At 36.7% G+C, this 22241-nt stretch overlaps 1 protein-coding gene across 3 annotated transcripts in view; it reads right to left on the reverse strand.

The window, feature by feature from the left end:
• LOC123705053 (F-actin-monooxygenase Mical-like) overlaps positions 1–22241 on the reverse strand; it is a 45932-nt gene that overhangs the window by 2869 nt on the left and 20822 nt on the right. Inside the window, exons 12-25 of one of the 3 annotated variants that reach the window (XM_045653620.1) lie at positions 18081–18217; positions 17271–17340; positions 15671–16911; positions 14802–15074; positions 12256–12387; positions 12101–12175; positions 11406–11566; positions 10892–11125; positions 10317–10465; positions 9722–9828; positions 5322–7508; positions 4957–4986; positions 3280–3394; positions 1006–1090 (exon numbers count right to left, since the gene is read on the reverse strand). In XM_045653620.1, the coding sequence (XP_045509576.1) occupies positions 1006–1090; positions 3280–3394; positions 4957–4986; positions 5322–7508; positions 9722–9828; positions 10317–10465; positions 10892–11125; positions 11406–11566; positions 12101–12175; positions 12256–12387; positions 14802–15074; positions 15671–16911; positions 17271–17340; positions 18081–18217 (4996 nt within the window). Of the gene's footprint in view, positions 1–1005; positions 1091–3279; positions 3395–4879; positions 4987–5321; positions 7509–9721; positions 9829–10316; positions 10466–10891; positions 11126–11405; positions 11567–12100; positions 12176–12255; positions 12388–14801; positions 15075–15670; positions 16912–17270; positions 17341–18080; positions 18218–22241 lie in introns of those variants that run through there. The other 2 variants (XM_045653621.1, XM_045653622.1) reach the window with 2 other exon arrangements.

Genomic DNA, 22241 nt, shown 5'->3' on the forward strand with positions numbered 1-22241 from the left:
TTTGGTTACTCCACTTATGACTCAAGAACGCTGAACGAGTATTTTAACGAACCGAATAGTTTTAATAAAATTAACTGCGTTAAAAACAACCGACTTCAAAAACGGAAAAGTAAAAAATAAAAAAGATTTGATATTATTAATTACTACATATTATTTAGATGTGCTATTTATTAAATAGGTTTGATGTCGGTGCACGGGCTTAATACTAAGTGCTTAGTGTTTGGCACCGACTTCAAACCTATTTAATAAATAGCACATCTAAATAATATGTAGTAATTAATAATATCAAATCTTTTTTATTTTTTACTTTTCCGTTTTTGAAGTCGGTTGTTTTTAACGCAGTTAATTTTATTTAATACTTTTTAGTGTAATTTTCAACACGAATCAAACGAGCCCAAACTCGATAAAGTTGAGTCAATATATTACTGAGTTCCTATGGCCACCTTCCGATTCCATCATCAAATCAGCTCTATGTCATGATAATGTTTAATCGCTATCCAATTTACACACTTATACAAAATTTCAGCTCAATCGGTTACCGGGAAGTGAATCAAAGTTACTTGCTACATTCCAATTAAGTCATCGAGTACAGACAAAAATGCTCATAAAATAAAAACTACTGGGCCTAGCCGAATAAAAATTTTATGGGACCAATTCGACACCATCCTGCATCGAACAAAAAAAGAATCACGTAAATCGGTTCAGAAACCTCGGAGTAATCGGTGTACATACAAAAAAAAAAAAAAAAAAAAAAAAATATACCGGCCGAATTGATAACCTCCTCCTTTTTTTTGAAGTCGGTTAATGATTTTTGGTTTCTTGGTTTTGTCACTTAGATTATTTTAAAATGAATTAAAAATTAAAAAAATATGCAGACTATAATATGTCTACTACCGATGTACTCACGTGTTAGCCGTTAGAAAATATGGCAAAATAGTTTTCGCAAATAGTAAAAAAAAAAAATCACGCTTTTATATAGAAAAATGTACATGTTTGCGAACCCACCTGTCCGCCGCCATTAGTGCTTGATGTGCCTCCCGTTGCGCCGATACCTGTACGATCTCTGCGACTGTCGCCGCCTGTTGCTCCGCTGCAACGGACACCAATACATTTATTGTAACATAATCTGTACTGATATTATAAAACTGATGAGTTTGTTTGTTTGAACGCGCTAATCTCAGGAACTACTGGTTCGATAATAACCACCAATCACAATTAATAAAATACTACTAAACACTGCGCACTATGTGATTGATTTGAGACACAAATAAAAATATATGTATATGAATAATTCTCCAAAGAAATATAATTTATAGTGCAATATATTATAATACATTATATTATATCTTTTTGAAAAACAAAACATTCAGTTCACCATAAGGGAATCGAAGTCACAATAGATACTATAAAATTTCTATCAAGCCAATGTTTGCAAAAATAATCAAACGATACATGCGTGAATGAGGCATAACAATTTTAGCGTATAAATGAAGTTCTGAAATTATCATGAATATGACATGAATGGAAAGATGAGTGAAAACTTACCTTTGGATTTTAACTAAAAAATATAAATTTGAATTATGACATAACATGGGAAAAGAAAGCTTTGTTCTGTTTTTTTAGATACACAGGTAAAACGCCTGGACAAAACAATTCATTTGCTCTGCAGGATATATAAGATATAAAGAAAGACTTTATCAGAAATATGAGACAAGACTTTTCGAAAATTAGGGGGAATGCCTTTAGGCAAGTCGTTACCAGCATACACGCTAAGATATCTTTCCTTGCTGCCTTTCAGGCTAACATCGAGATTGGTTGAAAACAAAACGCCCTGCATGGCCCACCACGATAACTCACACGATTAGAAAAAGACGAAAAGAAAATCGAAAATGGACCTAGAGGTAATGTAACACTCGAAGTGTTATATTAAGACGATGGTACTACTACTTAAAAAGTGTGAGCGCTCATGTTTCACAAGAGATTGGCTACGCGCGAGGATCTACGCGTTAATGTTGTCGACGTTAACGATAGCAACTAAGCGTTGTGACAGACGAACGGCAAGTTGTGGACGGTAGAGGCTACTGCAGCCGTCGCCACAGTCGCAGTCGTTGGCGCGTCGGCGGCAGCAGTTAATACGTCGACGGCTGAAGTAGCTTCTGCCGTTCGTCTGTAAGAACTCTAATGTCTCCTCTACACTTCCCGCGAAGTTGTTGACGAATAGAATAACGTAGAGAGGCAGTTCGGCTTACTTCGTCCAACTTTACCTCGCCTCGGCTGACTTCCGTTTGTTGTCGGTTTTTGCGCACTTCGGGTAACTTCGTACCCTTTGTGCGTTCTGAATATGAACGAATGCGCTCCTCGCGAAGTTGAACGAGTGTGTGGTGTAGCACCGCGGACTTCGCCGAGGAAGTTCGCGAGTGGTGTGGTCGGAGGCATAAGGTGCAGGGAGCGCGGTCTCACCGGAGAGCGGCCTGGCGAGGCGGCGCTCGAGGCGCGCGAGGCGGCGCGCGGCGGGCTCGGCCGGCGCCTCGCGCGCGCGCCGCTGGGCCACCAGCCGCGCCCAGCGCGCCTCGAACCACAGCTGCATCGCGTCCCGCTCCGCCGCGACCACCACGCTCGCCGCGACAGCTTGGGGACCATGCGGTTATGCGAGCGATACGTAGCTTATGAGCGGTGGAGGTAAAGTGAATACTTCGATCGCGTTAAACGTCGAGCCCCTGACGGTAGACGACGTTTTCGAATTCTCACATTGGATTATAATATCGTTTAATTTTCGGCTTATTGTACGCGTATTTAAATTGCGAAAATTCAGATGTCTGACACTAAAGCTAAGTCGAAATACTTAACGATTAATCATTATTCACTTTACCTCATGACATCGATAAACATAAATAAAATGCGGTTAATACTTTATTTTTAAATGAATGCAAAGTAATAAAAAATATGAATCGAATGATATTACTGCATTTGGAAAAATGAATATTTGAAATGGTATAGATAGCAATATTTAATTCGATATAGCATGCACATAAAATATGTTAGATTTCATTGAAATTAAATAAAAAAAAACTAGACTCACGATCGCCTATTAAAAGGTCGTCAAAAAATGTCAGCGTCATGTCAAGTTTCATTGAAAATAACACCTTATTTCGTGGCAGAGTAAAGCCAAGTCTATTGTAGAAAACTGTTTAATATACATGTACAAAGTCAGTACTGTTCAGTGTGTCAGTTCGGACTATTTTTGATACTTATTTTGAGTCAAATCGTTTATTCTATTACCTGAAGACCTCTCAGGCGACCTACTCGCGCAAGGAGGACTGTAACACACGGGCGGCGGTGGCACTGGGGGAGCCTCTAGTGCTCCCAAAGACTTATGAGCTCCATGACTAACGGGCTACAATCGAAAGAGAACGTATTAATATTGTGGCAAAAATAGTTTTGTGTCGAACACCTCTTGTGAACATACGAAAGATATACTGTCGAAACTTTAGACCATTGCAATGTCTCTTTATTGGTTATAATATCGCTTGCTGTTTTTAAAATTTATATAATATATTATATATGTACAGCATATTATTGTTTTACATGTATATCTCTTAAAATCTCTTTTATTTTCATTTTTTTTATATAGTTTACTAAAAAGTAGACCACATAAAACAAATATTCCATATAAATTTTAAGCCAATCATGCAATTTACTGTGGCGTATAAGAACGAGCTCGTAAACAAAACTAGCATAATTAAAATAGCCAATAACATGCAATTTTAGACAAATATCTATCCAATGTGGATTGGATTGCTACAAGACAAGACATTAGCAAGCAATATCTGGACCGCTTTAAATTAAACTTATATTTAGGATATATTTTTCATCAAAATATGATATATCTCATCTCACACTACTGTGTGAATTCTTGTATGCTATAAAAATAGTGCTTTAACCCTAGAAAGATAAAATAAGTTTTTATTAGAAACTAGCGGTCCGCCCCGGCTTCGCCCGTGGTACATATTAACGTTTTCTCTACATAAGAACCATCCTCGTACTTCAAGGAATATAATAAAAAAAGAATTATCGAAATCGGTTCAGCCGTTCTCGAGTTATGGAATTACAACGAAAAGTGGCATTGATTTTTATATATCAGATAATACGTGTTACAAGAATTGTAGATTTAAAGCAGACGTTTAATGTTTTCGTTATTTTATACGTACAAAAATAATTAAAAATAAATTATTTGTAATATTAATTTTTCTAATATAACTGTTAATATATAATAACTTACAATATATAGAAAAAAAAAAACAATATACCTCGACTTAGAGCTAACTAAAAAACATGCGTAAATTTGACGCATGACTATCTTTCCCGTACTACTCAATATGATTATCTTTCTAGGGTTAAATATGTTCATTTGACGAAAAATATGTTTGTTGATAACTTATTATTAAAAGGCAAATATAAAAGACAGCATTCATCATCCAGTCGGAACAAAATACCCTAATGATACTATGCATTTAAAGGTGTTATAAACAAGTTGTTAATTTCTTCAATATTGACGCTACAATATAATAATATAAAAGTAATGTCCGTAAGTTTTGTCTGTTTTTGTTTTTAAGGATCTTTAACATGAACTGAATGTTATTTATATTTTACAGCATGCATTCCCCCAACATAACACAACACAAAACAAATGGATTTTGAACAAAAACATAGCCAAAAGTCATCAAATGAATTTAATTGAAATCAGACAAATCCAACCGTTTTCGTTTTCTGGGCCTGAAATAAAATTGAACACCTTTAAAAATAGCATCATTGAATAACAAGGAATCGCAATACACTGAAGCGAGGCGGCCGTGTGACTGAGCGAGACAAGACAACGTACAATTAGCGGATGGTTGGTGCGAAAGAGATGAACACAGCATGCGACTCACGATACTGTATTTGATATGCTTTGCTTACGTGCGTCGTCAGGTCCGGCTCCGATACACACTGAAAATTCAACTAGTGTTAGTCTACCTGTGTCCTCTCGTTTTCGTTTTCAAATCGTGCCAAAAATCCCCCAAAATAATCCCCAATTTCAACGCCAAAAATAGGACACACCTTCGTTATTTTTTTTTACAACCATCTCCAACTTTATACTATGTTAAAATTAAATTAATTCGTATTCTATTTACAAACTATTAACATTATTGAGATCACAATGAATCGATTAGCTTTTTTTATGTATATTTTAATAATGCGTGTTTGCGATTAATGGTATGTCTTGTGCACGTTAATTTTATTCATATTCATACAACTCAAACGATAACAATGGAAAAAAATACCTTATGCCGAGGTCCCAGGCGTTTATTGAAATAATTGGATATACTCTTCATGAAACCCTTGGGCCTTCTCTGTCTCGTTAATTCTGGATCAGAAAAAGAAGACTGAATGGATAAGGACATTAGTGGCGGAGCCGGTCGGGGGGGTAGTTCGGGGTAGACGGGGGGCGGCGGGGGCGGGGGCGGGGGCGGGGCGGACAGCACGGGCGAGGGCGGGGCCATCACGGGCGGCGGGGGCACCGGCGGCGGGATACAACTCGACGGCGAGATCCTACTCCTCCGCGTCGACTTCCTGCACACCTTGGGCGCCCCGAGTCTCTCCAGCACCAGCCTTCTCACCACCTCAGTCTGTTCTTCTCTTTCACGCTTCAACTCTTGCACCTTATCGACTTTACCGGCGTCTATAGGAGGAGTCTCGGGAGACAATCGACTAGAGCTGAAATTTCCAGATAGGGACCAATTCACACTTTGCGAAGGCGAATTTGTAATATGCACGTTCGACCTATTGAACGTCTCGCTTGCAGACCGACATATAGCCGGCGAATAAGTCCTTAAGTTTGGCGGTAGAGTAATTTTTCTTGGAGTATTCACTGATTTAATACTGTATCCTTTTTCGGATGCCAATGGAGGCGAAATGTCGTCTATCGAGTCTTCTTTAATTTTATCGATAGCTACATTTTTATCAGCGTCGATACTCACCAACGGTGGCGATATATCTGACAGGCTCAGGGAGCCAATTTTGGATTGTACAACATTCAGTCCTTCATTCATACTAATACTACTATCTTCGATATCTTTGCTTATGTTATTAGACATACTGCTCGAGTTTTCTATATAGTCTGCTTTCTGGCCATTCTCACTGGTATTTGAAGTAGACGGAGGTTTCGATACAACTTCGATGTCATTCAATATACTCTCCGATTTTGAATCGGGGCTGTCTATAAATTCTAATGTTTCGGACAAGTTTGAGGTAATCTTGTCTAACGTGTCGTTGGGATCAGATTTCATAGTTGTGTCGGAAAAAGCTCTCTCTATGAAATTAATCGATCGATCTTTACTCGTGGAATACGGTTCATAATCATCATCTACTAGTTCCATGTAACCATCGTTACGAGGTGTAGTTGGAGCCGCAATAGAAAGATCTTGATCTCCCTCATCGGCGAATTCAAAGTGTTCAGGCGCATTCGAATAAACAACTTCTGGGGGACTACTTCTGCCACAAACGTGTGTCGCTATGGCTGCAATGTTTTTGGCATCGTGAATCAATTTAGGGCCGCTCAATGTTCTAGGATTTTTATTTCTCTTTCTCTCTGTATTTTCATCCATACCGCAGTCGTCTAACACCGCACTTTCTGCCGCCCAGTCTGATAGTTCTGTTTCAGTTAAGGCTAAAGTGGTCGCGTCTTTACATGACTCGGAAGATTCCGATTCAACTGCTACAACTGTAGGGCCGGATGCGGTGGCGGTTCCTGATATTTTTTCATCTACGTCATCGGTTTCATTATTGGCTAGAATTAAGCTATCTAACTGTATTAACTCTCCACCTTCGTCGTGGACTTCGACTCTCGGCACAGATTGGTTGGGCAGAGTCTCCGTATGAGACGAGTCATCTGATAAGGAGTCCGTTTCTAAATCTGGTTGTTTCTCATCTTCTTTGATAGGCGTCCTCCAATCGTTCTTACAAATCGGTGAATCACCTTTCGTGAGTAAATCTACGGGGACATCATTGCATAAGTTTTTGATTATATCTGGGATGTCCGGTTGAGCTTTCTTCTCGTCGAGTGTAAATTGAAAGGAAAGGTAGGGCGAAGTCGTTTGTGGCGTGGGCGTAGTCGCTGGGTGTAACATTTTCTGGAATTCAGTGATATTAGATCGAAAAGCTTCTAATTTGGTATCTAGCTGGGAAGTGGAGTCTGATTTTCTGACAGCTGGCGGCGAGGGTTCCCCGAGCAAGTACTTCCTTTTGAGTTCTAGTGCTCGTTTAGTGGCTAGACCGCCAGCTGATTTGGTTCTGCTTAAGGGGTAGTCTTGTGGAGGGGGCGGGGCCGGGGGCGGCGCCTCCGTGACCAATATGGCGGGGGGCGAAGGCACCGGCGCACTTTCTTCGCGAGCAAACTCACTATCGGTGGATACTTCAGTCGCTGACGACACTTCCTCATCACTTGACTCACTCTCCTCATCAGACTCGATCTAAAGTCAGAAATTAGACAAAGGATTAGTTTTGGGTCGTGAACAAACCTTTGCACACAAAATATGCTATAGGTTATAACTAAGGCACATTCAATACATTTTTGAAGGTATAAAATCACTATAAAAACATACGAAATTGTAACTTAAAGCTACATAACACTTCTTCTAGGAATATAAAATCAAGATTACCACAAAATAAATAATTAATTATTTTAAACGTAGCAGTATTTGTTACTACTAAGCAGTAACAAATCCAGTTTTCTGATATCTAGGTAAATAAAGCATTAATTATAACAATACATACATTAGGAAGGTGCGTTTTAATGTCCACACTAACTTACCATTGCACACCTAAAATGTAAATTAATTGTTTAATTTTGCATTATTAATTATAACGCCAAATATTTGCAACAAGCGGGCGAAGACATTCAGAGATATCATACATGATTTATAAGTTAAGATGTATCGTTAAATTTCACATTGAATATGTTTTAAGCAAATTATGAAGATTACACACATTGACACTGGGCTGTAAGCTTTTTGTTCTAAAAAAGTAATGCAAAATACACGGTATATTCCTAATATTACGTAGTAACGGTAAACCCTAAAATTGTGAGAGAGAGAAAATTGTTGTTTATTATTTTAACATCATCACATTGTTTTTACAAAATTTTTAACGATTGTGATGTACTCGGTTAACTCATTTTATACAATATGAAATATGTGGAAATTTCATTATACATATATCCTTGAGTTCCAGACTGGAGTCTCAATAACTGACATCATAATATAGCTTATAGATAGTAATAAAAATTATTTAAATATTTTCAATATCAGTCCACATTTGTTCCCAATACTGAATACAGGGACACAAGGTGCCAATCTGTCCAACTAAATTAATTAATCACTTTATTAAACTAGCTGTGCACTCTGACTTCTGTCGAAGATGCACCAACTCAGAACTTTAATAATAATGTTTATTTCTTATTCGTTTCATAGACATGGACATATTCATTGTAATTATGTAACCTATAAGCTTGCATGATATAAAACAACATAAACAAACAGTAAGTTAGTGTGGGATCACTCACGTGCCTCGCGCCGTCGCCTCAAGTTAATTCTACTTAACTCATGCTGTGACAATGAATGACTTATATATATTGGATTAAAACTGACACGAGTATCGTAAATATACAAAGCGTTATTCTGGTATTGGCGGACCTTTTTTTTGGAAAAAAAGACTATTTGATTTATTTAACGCTTTTACGTTTGTTTATTTGTTTTTCATTACTAAAATGTGATTTGTTTTATCAATTTTATTTTAATATAATGGTTGATAACTTTCAATGAAGACCACATAATATGAGTAACTTCAATGTCGTCATTCCCGTAGGAGTGGCGAGCGTGAGGTTTTTTCGTTACGGAATTTCTCGATTCGGTCCCTGCGCTCAAGGCCCGCGATAGAAGCTATGCAATAGCTTAAAATTAAAGAAACTATTATTATTGATTTCAACAATTCCCACATACACTAACAAATATGCTATCGCCAAACAAAATCCCGGCCCTGTTCACAATTACATCGAATTACAGCGATTCTGAAGGAACATCTACAATGACAGCCGATTATAGTCTACTCGCCCATAGCGAATAGGGTTCATTATACACCTTTGAATCCTAGCAAAAAAACGGCAGCCCAGCAAAAGCTACCAGCCGAACTGAGATCCACTTTTTTTAGAAGTCAGATAACCCATTGAGCCCCAAGCGGCCCGATCGGTCCCAGACGAAATAGATTTTCTATTGTGTCTGTGGTTCCGGGGCCTGAGTTATTAACAAGTGATAACTGCGCTAAAAACAACCGACTTCAAACTTGCACTTGCAAAATTTACAAATACCTACAGACAAAAATGCTCATAAAATAAAAACTACTGGGCCTATCCGAATAAAATTTTTATGGGACCAATTCGACACCATCCCGCATCGAACAAAAAAAGAATCACGTAAATTGGTTCAGAAACCTCGGAGTAATCGGTGTACATACATAAAAAAAAAAAAAAAAAAAACCGGCCGAATTGATAACCTCCTCCTTTTTTTTGAAGTCGGTTAAAAAGGTCCGCCACGCTTACACAGCAGTTACACCTAGTCAGTGTCGTTAAGGCGACGGGCACGCACGCACGCACCCCCTACCTATCCTAGCAGACGCAGCAGCCCTGTACCTCGCTGCTGTCGGAGGGCGGCGGCGCGTGCGCGGGCACCTCGCGGCGGCGCGCCTCGCGGGCCTCGCGCATGCGCGAACACGACTCGCCGCCGGACGACTCGCCGCCTACGGGACAGTGGAAACAGTATTATTATGCGTGGTCAACTTTATTCTTTTCATATCTTTTTGTGTAAACTTTTATGTTTTAAATAAAAATATAATGCAATTTATACTTTGTATTGTTACCTTTTTGTGGAACTGCATTTTATAGTAAAGAAACACATTTCACTAATTCCACTTTAATTAGATTTTTATTACAATAATCTACTAGTTTATAAAAATATAATATATTGATGAAGTTCTTTCTTCTATTTCTTAACTGTGCCCAGCCTTCCTCGATAAATGAGCTTTCTAACATCGAAAACTTTTTTTTCAAATAGGACCACTAAGTAGTTCCTGAGATTAGCGCGTTCAAACAAACTTTTCATCTTCATACTACTAAGTAGGTACTTATTTTAGACCTCATTTTACCGTCGATACCACACATAAAAAAGAAATACAACAACAACAATATTTAACGTTATTTCCACAAATACTAAAGTATAATGACCTACCATCATCCGAATAATCGTCATATCCGAAGGAATCGTCGGAGAAGTAAATGTTGGAGTGCGCTGGTGGCGGGGCTTGCTCGCCGGAACGATCCGCCTCCGCTTCGCTCTCCACGTCCACGTACTCGTCCGTGCTCGAGTCGTCGTCGTCGCTGTTATACAATTTTATACAAGTTATATAATAGTTTCCACAATTTTTGACTATCTCAATATGTAGCATACAAATCAAGACACCAACACCTCAGAACCATCAAGGAACTAAAATATACTTAACTAGTTTTTCGCCCGCGTCTTTGCCCGCGTTTTCAAAGAAAAACCCCCATAGTTCCCGTTCCCGTGGGATATCCGAGATTGCGTCATTTTCCCGGGATAAAAATTAGCCTATGTCCTTTCTCGGGTATCAAAATATCTCCATACCAAATTTCATGAAAATTGGTTCAGTAGTTTAGGCGTGATTGAGTAACAGACAGACAGACAGAGTTACTTTCGCATTTATAATATTAAGTATGGATTATATAAATAAGATCACATCTTTAAAATAAGAAATACACAAGAGCAAAAGGCAATAATAAAAATACCTCAATCCCCCAGCTCCCGAAGTTTCCGAAGCTAAAAAGTTCCTATCCGTCCACTCGTCCTCGTCGATCTCCCTCGCGCCGCCATCGGACAGCTCTATACTGATCCTCTCGGGCGTGGAAGCCGCGTATTTATACTCGTTCCTAGTGGCCACAGCCGACCCGGCCTCGGGCACATCCACACCGGAGTGACGGAGGCACACTAGCCGCGTCCCGTAACGCTCCATGGTGTAACTCCTGAGGAATGTCGTGTTAGTCGTGTTTTGGAATTATTATGTTAGTAGCTATAACTGACCTTCTGTTTACCATTTTTATTAAAAAAAATTTGTTTAACCTGAAAAACGGCACAACGTTTCGCAAAAATAAACATTCAACCCAATATATTCCAGGGGATATCCTATATACCCGAGTCACGTTAAAAACGATCGTCAAAATCAAAATGCATCTAACTACACCCATCCAAGTCCGACTAGTGGAGGCAGTCCTCCCATCACACCGTAGTCTCGGGCGCACTCACCCGGGCCGCAGCACCGTTTTGCACACGGCGCAGCGGAAGCACGCGCGGTGCAAGTTCAGCCCGTCCGCTGTCACACCCTCAGCAGCGAACACGCGCGTCCCGCACGCGGTGCACTGCTTGCCGGCGGACGTCGGCCCACGCCATATTTTTTTCTCCTTCAACTGCCCCACCAGAAAATTATTTTAATTCAATGAAAAAGTTTCGTATTATTTATACACGGTTAGTTTCAATGACCGGCCAAATTTTCAGAAATGGTTCAGAATCGATAACATTTTCGATCTAATGAAAAAAAAAAACGTTTTTTTTAAATTAGATTTCATTCCTGTCCGCCACTAAAAAGCGAACGTGTGGACAAAAGCACAATTCAGTTCAACAACCTAGATAGGTAGAAGTTAGCACACACATAAATTTGGCGATGCGCGCACGCACACAAGTGCATTGATTCTGGCGGCTCGCACGAGCGAGGTCGTTGAACTTATCGCGTGTTTACGATTTAGGAAATTTTTAAGACATTTTCAAATGAATGCTCTTATTATTATTTTTTTATTCGACAATAATATTTCAAATGTACCTTTGGTTTAATATCTAGATCTTAATTTTAAATTTTGGCTGGTCATTGAAAAGTAACCAAGAGTTCATAATATTTATACGTAAACTTGACAAAATAAATAATACAGAAAAAAGGTTCTACTTACTTCCTTTCTACTCGACTGCGATTTATTAGGCGAAGGATCGTCCTTTTTAACAAATTTCGTTGCTAAATTGGCTACCTAAAAGTCATAATTATTAAAATTTATTGCATACTTAAACATAAAATTACATATCACTTATAAAAATAAATTGTGTATACCTTTTTCGTTCCAAGCATAGGTCTCCCAGAGTCTTTCAATTGCTGGTCGATTTTATGAATAGTCTCATCGATCTCACCCCACTTTTCATCATTTGAATCTCCCTCTTTGAGCTTCCTTTGCCGGCCTAAAAACTATAACAAATCAAAGTTACTTACATGTTTATTATTGTGCCGTCAGCACATTACAGCTTACTTATTAGGTCATGCATAATATAACATTAATATGTATTGTGTCACTAATTGTACTTAAGTCTTAAATTGGCTCCAATATAAAGAGGTTGTCAATCCGTTGTTTTATTTCCCACTATCCGAAACATATAAAGCCGCTACAATTTGGTGACCCCGACAACAACACCCGACAAACAACTATGCCCGACAAACAACAACGCCCGAAAAAGCGACAACCTGGCAACGTATTTAGTGACCTTCGACTTCAACCGAAATTTTGAAAAATGTTTACCAACTCGCAACAACAAATCAGCCAGATTCAGAAGACATTGAATGAAATGCAGCTCGGCAATCAAAAGCCTTCACAGCTTTTACGCCGTATGCGTCAATTAGCTCACGAAAATATCAGCGACGAGACGTTATCGATAATATGGCAAGGTCATCTTCCTTCAGCGGTACGAGCAGTTTTAGCAGTGTGTGAAGAGAAAAATTTGGAAAAACTAGCAGCTATTGCTGATAAGCTCAAGAAAATGACGAGGAACTCAAATTATTACTACAATCGAAAAATCTAAACTTTAAAAAGATAATTTTACCGCCTAGTAACATGCCAGTGTATTGTGATGTAACTATGCAGAACGCAAGACCATATTTGCCTGAAGAATTTCGTATATCGGCTTACAACGCCATACATGGAATTAGTCATCCTAGCATACGTACGACACGAAGACACTTGCGAGACAGATTTATATGGACATCTATAAACAAAGATGTTACCAATTGGACACGTGCATGTATAGAGTGTCAACGTTCTAAAGTGCATAGGCATACTATTTCGCCTACTGGAACTTTCGCGAAAAGCGACCGATTTGAGCATTTACATATCGATATCGTCGGTCCTTTACAATATTGCAATGGTTATCGATACATTCTAACTATGATCGACAGAAGTACCTCTTGGCCAGAAGCTTTTCCCATAAAAGATATAACTGCAGAGACTGTAGCTGAAATTGTCTATACAGGATGGATTTGTCGGTTTGGATGTCCTATACGGATAACTACCGATCAACGACGACAATTCGAGTCAAGCTTATTTACAAATTTATCAAAGCGAATGGGTATTAAAAAGATAAGGACTTGTGCATATCACCCGCAAGCGAACGGTGCTATAGACAGATGGCACAGAGTATTAAAAACAGCTCTTATGTGTAGAGGTAATACAGTCGACTGGGTTGGACAATTACCACCTGTTTTGTTTGGACTAAGGGCAAGTCTACGAGACGACACTCAGACAAGTGCCGCCGAAATGGTTTATGGTGAAGCAATAAGATTACCCGGAGATTTTTTCCAGCTGCAAAAGCCTAATATTTCCGAGAATGAAACATTCCTTAGCCAACTGCGTGAGAAAATACACAACAAATCGTCAGTTCCTAAAAGAGAGTCCAGTAAACGCAATATATTTGTTCACCCAGAATTGCAAAAATGCACACACGTATTTGTACGTTGTGACAAAATTGTTAAATCGCTGACACCTCCATATCAAGGACCTTACAAAGTTTTGGAAAGAAATGATAAATATTTCAAAATATCACAAGCAGACAAAGAGAACATAATTAGTATTGATCAACTTAAACCAGCCTTTATAATAAACATTGATGACAATTATAGTCCGAATACGGTAGCGCAAGCGCCTAATGTAAACAACTTGCCGACTGTAACACGATCAGCGCATTGTTAAACCTGTCGTAAGATTTAAATTGTAATTAGAAGTACTTATTGTACATGTTTATTTTATTTTTTATATCAATGCATTATGTTTATATTAACTTTTCAAATTTATTTTTACATTTATTTCTATTGTTTTATTTACATTTTTATCTGTATGTTGTTTTTTGCTATATACACTTTTATATACATTTTATTATATACCTTTTTCGATTTTTTTTACAATTTTGTGATTTGAAATTTAAAGTTCATGCTTATTGATGTATAAAGATTATTTTTTTATGTTTGTGATGATTATTATATTATTCTAGTAATGTTAAAAAAAAATTTTCAATGTATAATTTTTTTCCAGATTTAGGGGAAAGCTATGTGCCGTCAGCACATTACAGCTTACTTATTAGGTCATGCATCATATAATATTAATATGTATTGTGTCACTAATTGTACTTCAGTCTTAAATTGGCTCCAATATAAAGAGGTTGTCAATCCGTTGTTTAATTTCCCGCTATCCGAAACATATAAAGCCGCTACAATTATTAATTTCTAAATATAGAACTCAAATTAAGTATAACATTATTATCGATTCTTTTAAATATATATTTTAACTTCCGTCATTAATGTATGCTCATAACCCAAATAAATAAACTAATAAATACCTGTTCTCTATCCCACTTCGGCACTTTTTCAGCGGTTTTCGGTTCGGGCCTGCCCAACCTATTCTCAGTTATTTTTCTTTCAATTTCCTTAACATTCCAGTCCTCTCTATTGATCTTGCCAACGGATCTCATGAGATCTTTTGGTTTCGTAGCTTTGGGTAATGGGGTAGATGCCACGTTGCTTGTGTTCGCCAACTCAGCGGCCAGCCTGGCGACTCTCTCACCACCACCTATTGAGAATCTAGTCCTACCGCTGACCACCTTGCCTTCCTCCTAAAAAATAGTTTTGTCTTAGATATGGATGATTTGTTGTAATGAAACCGTTCATTTCGTGGTATCGAAACTGTCAATGGTTTTCTATGCGTTGATTATACATCAAATTATTCTAAAAACAAATTCTCTTGAAATAAATAGACAAACCCATCCACAAAAAATTTCGATCGCTTCCAAAATAAACAGGTTTCATTATAAATAATTATGTAAAATGTTACTTGTTAAACATATAACACTATGGCGAAAGGGGGTTTTATTATTTTAATTTAGGTCAAAGAAACGCACTAAAATACAACAACAAAAAAACATAATTAAAAAAGAAACAGTTAGTTAAAAACGTGAGTGACATTCGTTTCCGTTCAATACATGCATTATACTTTAATTTTTTTATAAGAAATAAGAGTTTTATCGTGCAAAAAAACGAACATTAGAAAAAGAAAATGTGTGTTTAAAGTGCACAGCACACGTCATAAAGGGTGTTGGTATATTAAATAGCTTCTGCGAAATAGAACGCTTATTGGGTAGAATATTTACATCCTGTATATGTTCCCAAGTATATATCGTTAGTCCATGCAACACGCACACACGAATCTCACATAGTGCTGTAGTTGTTTCTCAAGTTTTTTAACGCGTTCGTCGAATTGCGGCGCGCTCGCTCTGTACTGCTGGAGACCGTAATCATTCTCTAAGTCTGTGGACGGCGTAAAGTTCATACGTGGCTCAACTGCTAACATTTGCAGACTTTTCTCGAATCGTTGTTTCATTATTTCCCGAGCCGCTTTCCTTTTACCTCCGCCCTTATGTCGCTTCGCTTCTTCCTTCTTCTTTTCCATCATATCTGATACGCGCTGCATTCTGAAGGCTAATTCGCCCGAATTTCTTCGCTGTGACGTCACAGACTCGGTTACTTGGCGAGGTTTGTTGCCTACAATTAGTTCCGCAACCTTTTGTCTGCGCAACGCCATTTCCGGATTCCCAATGGATTCAACCCGTTTAGAGGTATCATACACTTGTGTGTCCTGTTTCTTGCCTTCAATTATATCTGCCATTTGTTGCCAGCGTAAAACCCTTTCTGGTGTTTCTTTAGGCTCAGAACGCATGTGACGAGTGAGCGAGCCGGACGTTTGTCTCTTTTTGCGACCTTCAAACAAATTGGTGATTTCTTTTATGTTATATCCGGTTTCTGTAGACCCTATAGAGTTGGCCCGACCACACTGTAACATCGAATCTGAATTTTTTCTGCGTGTCATGATTTCGGACAATCTTCTCGGTTCAAGATCTGGTGATTCCGCAGAACGTGATCGAATAAGCATCTTTTCGTGTTTCGTATGCCCTATTTTAGGTGACATCTTACTTGCAATCAACGTGTCATCTGTATCAGTAGATTCGTTTTGGAATATGGACGAAAAATCTGGTACTACGATAGTGCTCGGATCGAGTCCTTTAAGTTTACGTGTAGGTTTCTTCACCGAAGATTGTTCATTAACAAAATATCGTTTAACATGAGCTTCTTCTGGTGTTTCCTTGACTCTTATTTTAGAACTGCCTTGAAGTAATTGAGATAAAGACGCCCTGACCAAAGTGGGGTCTGGTGAGTCTTCTGGGTCCAACAAAGCCAATATCTGTTCCTGCAGTTCTTTTTGTTTGTCTGCATTGTGTTCCGTGTCCGATATGGCGTCGTGGCCTTCTATTAGTCGAGCTAATTGTGAGATATCATTAAGATCTAACTTCCCAATCTGTTTCCTAATGTACTCAGCTGGATCGTTACTTACTTGAACCACGTGAATGGTGCGCCGTTTCTTATTTGTCGAGTGCGATTTGTCCATGTCGGCGGCATCTGAAATAAACATCATAATGAATAACAAAATAACCCATTGACCACCGAGCGGCCCGATCGGGAATAGACACAATAGATTTTCTATTGTGTCTGTGATTCCGGGGGCTGAGGCATAAAATAATAATGTCAAGTAAAAGCGCAAAATAAAATAGTCAGAAATCACTGCATAGTGATAAGGCCGCCCTTTGTGCTTTTGTTTATTGTAAATTGTTATTTTATGTACCTGGTTTATTGTACAATAAAGTGTTAAATAAATAAATAAATAAATAGTCCAAAGGTCTATATTATTATTTGTTTAGATTTAAGAGTAACGGTATAATTGAACAGTAAGGTAAGTAAGTATTATAACTAATACTTACATGAATAAGCAGATATTGACTGTTCAGCTGTGTTGCGTATGCTTTTATCCTTCTGTTGGCTTTGTTTTATCTAAAATTTACAAAAATATCATGTCATAAAAATGAAAATTAAATATTTCGGTTATATTTATTAAAATTTTATATCCAATCTGCAGATAACATTAAAAACTTATAATATGGTAATGTAGTAAATAATCTCCTGCCTATTTTTTTTTGTAGTTTTTACTGCCTTCAAAGCCAGAAGTCGATTCCCACACAGGGCAAATATTTGTGCGATGAACATCGATGTTTGCTCTGTGTCTGGATCTTATTTATCTATATTAATATATATTTAAAAATAATAATATACTAGCGGTCCGCCCTGGCTTCACCCGTGGGACCAACATGTTTACGTTTTTTTTTTTTGATAAGAACCATTCTCGTACTTCGAGGAATAGATTCTGCAGCGCACGCGATGACATAATTTTTATTAAGGGATTTTTTACACCTTGGGTTACATTATTGCATTTTTGATAAAGATTTCTAATTTTTTTGAAAAAAAAAAAAAAAACAATATAGCCTATGTTGCTCAGTGAAGATGCAGCTTTCTAATGGTGAAAGAATTTATGAAATCGGTCCAGTAGTTTATGCGTGAAAACCATACATACATACATAATTACAAACCTTTCCTCTTTATAATATTAGTATAGTAAGTATGGTATAGATGTATGTTTATCCACCATTTGGTTTCCAAAAAAACAACCAAAGAGCTTAGTACGGGATCAATCTTGCAGTGTGTGAAAATGTCCTGAAATATTTATTTATTCATACCTGATCAAACATATTGGACTCATGGTGAATATGCGGTACTTCGCCCTTGAACGCGTAATAAACACGAGTCAGATACGAGCGTAGCTTAGCTTCTGGCACGTCTTGTATTTTCTGGTTTGTAGAGAACGGAGGGATACCTGATAACAAAAATTACAATAGGTAACGTTCACAAATTTGTGTAATAACAGCAATAGAGAATACTTCAAGCAGCGAAATCAATTTTTGTCTGTTTGTGTATTTTCCTCTAAAAATATTAGAATTTATATAAATTTTATTGTAAAACTAAATATTACGTTTTATACGAGAGCCGTCCGTCGGGATTAGAAATTGGAGAGAGACTGAACATGGATGCTATGGTAAAGGCCAGGAATGCTGAGAAATGCTGAACAAGCGAATAGGATTTAGATTGTAGGGTGAGCATGTTAGCGTACAGAGTACGGACATAACACCTTCCCGAGGTAGACTAAACTTCAGGGTTGAAAAGCCTGAAGTTTAGGAAGAAGGATAACTCAAACGTTGATTCTAATGTTAGGTTAACCTTAATAATAAGGTACACAATTATCGCACAAACAACTGCAATGATTAGAATTGAATAGTGAGTCTCGTATTTTATGATCTGATCTTGATTAATAATTTTGTCTACGTTATCCGAAATTGCTTCTAATTTTAATTTTGTTTGAATTGTGAAAATATCCAAATTTATACCTTTTAATGCCATGGGAGGCTCATTATTCTTTTCTAATTTAAATTTACTTATATTACAACAGGAGTCATTGATTATGTTAAAATCGGAATAAGTAAAAGTTACATTTAACAAAATATCTTTAAACTGAGGTACAAGCCGAATATATTCTTATTATAAGCTGTACAGTCACTTGGGATGTTCCTGAAATATTTATAATTACAGTATTTTTATTGCGGCACTCTACAAATTACCCAATGCCCAAAAATTAGTTTATTTTTTGGGCATTGCACGTAAATCCAGTTATTATTTGAAATAGGTTCCCAAATTGTTATGTTTCCGAATATAAAATCGGTATGACACTGCACTGGTTGGGCACTTACGACGTTTGTCTATAGTTCGCTCTCACACAGGGGATTTGAAGTTGTAATATCGAATCGAATGACTCGTGACGTCACATATGAATTCGTTTGGTTTTATAGCAGTGCAATATTCAATAGCACACAGAATAAAAAGTTGTCAGTGGTCATTGCGATGTACTTAATACTAGGAATTACGTAACTAAAAGATTTGGCTTATCTCCATTATGCGGAGTAGGCAAAGCTAAATAAACAATGAAATAATCTGTAATCTTGTATGGCGACTAATGCCCGGTTCCTATATTCAACGGATCGTCATAGTATCAAAGCTACTATCCGTTTTTCAAGAACTAACTACGAGTCGTTAATACCGTTCCACAATTTTATTTCTTGACGTGCTATCGACGGACATCCGTTGGTCATAAAAATACCGAGCCCTCTTCACTCACAGATGTGCGTTTCGTTATAAGCCAAATTGAAATTAAAATAACACAAAATTCAGGACAAAATAAGTTAAATATACAGCCGAATTATAAACTTTAAGAATAAAGTTTCTTATTAATAAAGAACTAATACTAAAGAACTATATATTTGTAGACATCTGCGTGATAATTTTCCTTCTAAACAACCTAATGCGTTACACAGAAAGCAAAAACGGAACGTTTTTCTCGCGCATGCGTGCATTGCTTGTCAGTTGTCAAATTATTGTCATTCATTGTTGATTGATGATTCATTGTCAAGTTTTATAACATTTTATAATTAAAGAATAACAATACCAAACGACCACTGTTTATATATTTATTAACAATGGATATTACGCCGGTAAGTAGGTACGCCTTTATATTTCTTCTTTAAAATCGTCTGCCGCTTACTTTTTGCTTCGGACACTAATAAGTCAAACATATATTTCTGTTACAGAAATCGAAGAAGGCTATGAGTAAAGACGAGATTGCTCAATTATTATAACCAGTAAGGAGACTAATGCTTCTACGAATAAATTAAAGGATGAATGTTGGACTTCGTTGACCAACACATTTAATGCAAAAATTTGTCAAATACCTACCAGGAAAACTTTTTATTTTCAACCAAAAAATTCAAACATAATAAGGATGATGGACAAATATTATGAAGAAATAATTGAAATACTGAACACACAATAATTGAAATACTGAACACACAATAATTGAAATACTGAACACACAATAACTAATTAATTTTTGTATATTATTAAGCAATATATCTAGACATACGGTAGAAAAAGAATTTGTTAGGTAGTGCTAAATGTAAATCTTATGTAAAAAATGTATTTAGTTCAGAGAGCCTATTACAGCGTTAAGAAATATAATATAGAAGATGATAATCGATGGAGGGTTGTCGTGTAAGAATCACAGGACAGTTCTTTGGCATATATTATGTAGTTACATATTATTATATAAAATTAAACTGTAATAAAGAAATAAAACTTTTATTCCATTTTATTATGTACTTTTATTTATTTTTTATTATTTACAATACAATGTTTAAAAAATTGATTTCTACATTGCAAACATAGACATACATATATATATACTAGTGGTCCGCCCCGGCTTCGCCCTTGAAATACTGAACACACAATAACTAATTAATTTTTGTATATTATTAAGCAATATATCTAGACACACAGTAGAAAAATAATTTGTTAGGTAGTGCTAAATGTAAATCTTATGTAAAAAATGTATTTAGTTCAGAGAGCCTATTACAGCGTTAAGGAATATAATATAGAAGATGATAATCGATGGAGGGTTGTCGTGTAAGAATCACAGGACAGTTCTTTGGCATATATTATGTAGTTACATATTATTATATAAAATTAAACTGTAATAAAGAAATAAAACTTTTATTCCATTTTATTATGTAAATACTTTTATTTATTTTTTATTATTTACAATACAATGTTTAAAAAATTGATTTCTACATTGCAAACATAGACATACATATATATATACTAGTGGTCCGCCCCGGCTTCGCCCTTGAAATACTGAACACACAATAACTAATTAATTTTTGTATATTATTAAGCAATATATCTAGACACACAGTAGAAAAATAATTTGTTAGGTAGTGCTAAATGTAAATCTTATGTAAAAAATGTATTTAGTTCAGAGAGCCTATTACAACGTTAAGGAATATAATATAGAAGATGATAATCGATGGAGGGTTGTCGGGTAAGAATCACAGGACAGTTCTTTGGCATATATTATGTAGTTACATATTACTATGTAAAATTAAACTGTAATAAAGAAATAAAACTTTTATTCCATTTTATTATGTACTTTTATTTATTTTTTATTATTTACAATACAATGTTTAAAAAATTGATTTCTACATTGCAAACATAGACATACATATATATATACTAGTGGTCCGCCCCGGCTTCGCCCTTGGTACATGTTTATGTTTTCTTTCCATAATAACCATCCTCGTACTTCAAGGAACATTATAAAAAAATAATTATCGAAATCGGTCCACCCGTTCACGCGTGATGCCGTGACCAAGGGAAATAGGTCTGCCACTGATATCGATATTGTGCCTAAAGCATAGAACCTCAGCGTCAACAGTAATTGATGTTATGGAGATACCCCATGATTCCTGAAATGACAACATAAATTAGGTATGTAATAAGGTTAGACGTGTTTGGTATAATAATATTAATGCCTCCATTAAACTAACCTGGCTCCTTTTATTCGTACGTCTGGATAAATTTCAAGAAGTAATTGTTCAACAGATTCTTTATCAAGTCGAAATCTCAATTGAAATTCGTGAGAATCCAGGGTCGCAAAAAAATCCACTCCTTCTCTATAATATATACTCTTTCACGCCCACTATCTTCTTCCGAAATTCGATATAATATTAAACACTTCTCTATCACTATCTGAACTCCACATTTCGATATTGAAGCGGAAACAATGAAATAGTAAGAATTTAACCGCCCGAAATCGACGGGTAAACAAAATGCTATACGAATAGTAACTTTGACAGCATAATGACATTAAAAATATTTATAGGAACGCGATAAACTGTCTTCTCCATACAATATGCTTACCGTTCGTTAATAGTAACCCTCCCATCCGTCAGTAGGAA

The sequence above is a fragment of the Colias croceus genome, chromosome Z, assembly GCF_905220415.1.
Source record: "Colias croceus chromosome Z, ilColCroc2.1".
Lineage (NCBI taxonomy): Eukaryota > Metazoa > Arthropoda > Insecta > Lepidoptera > Pieridae > Colias > Colias croceus.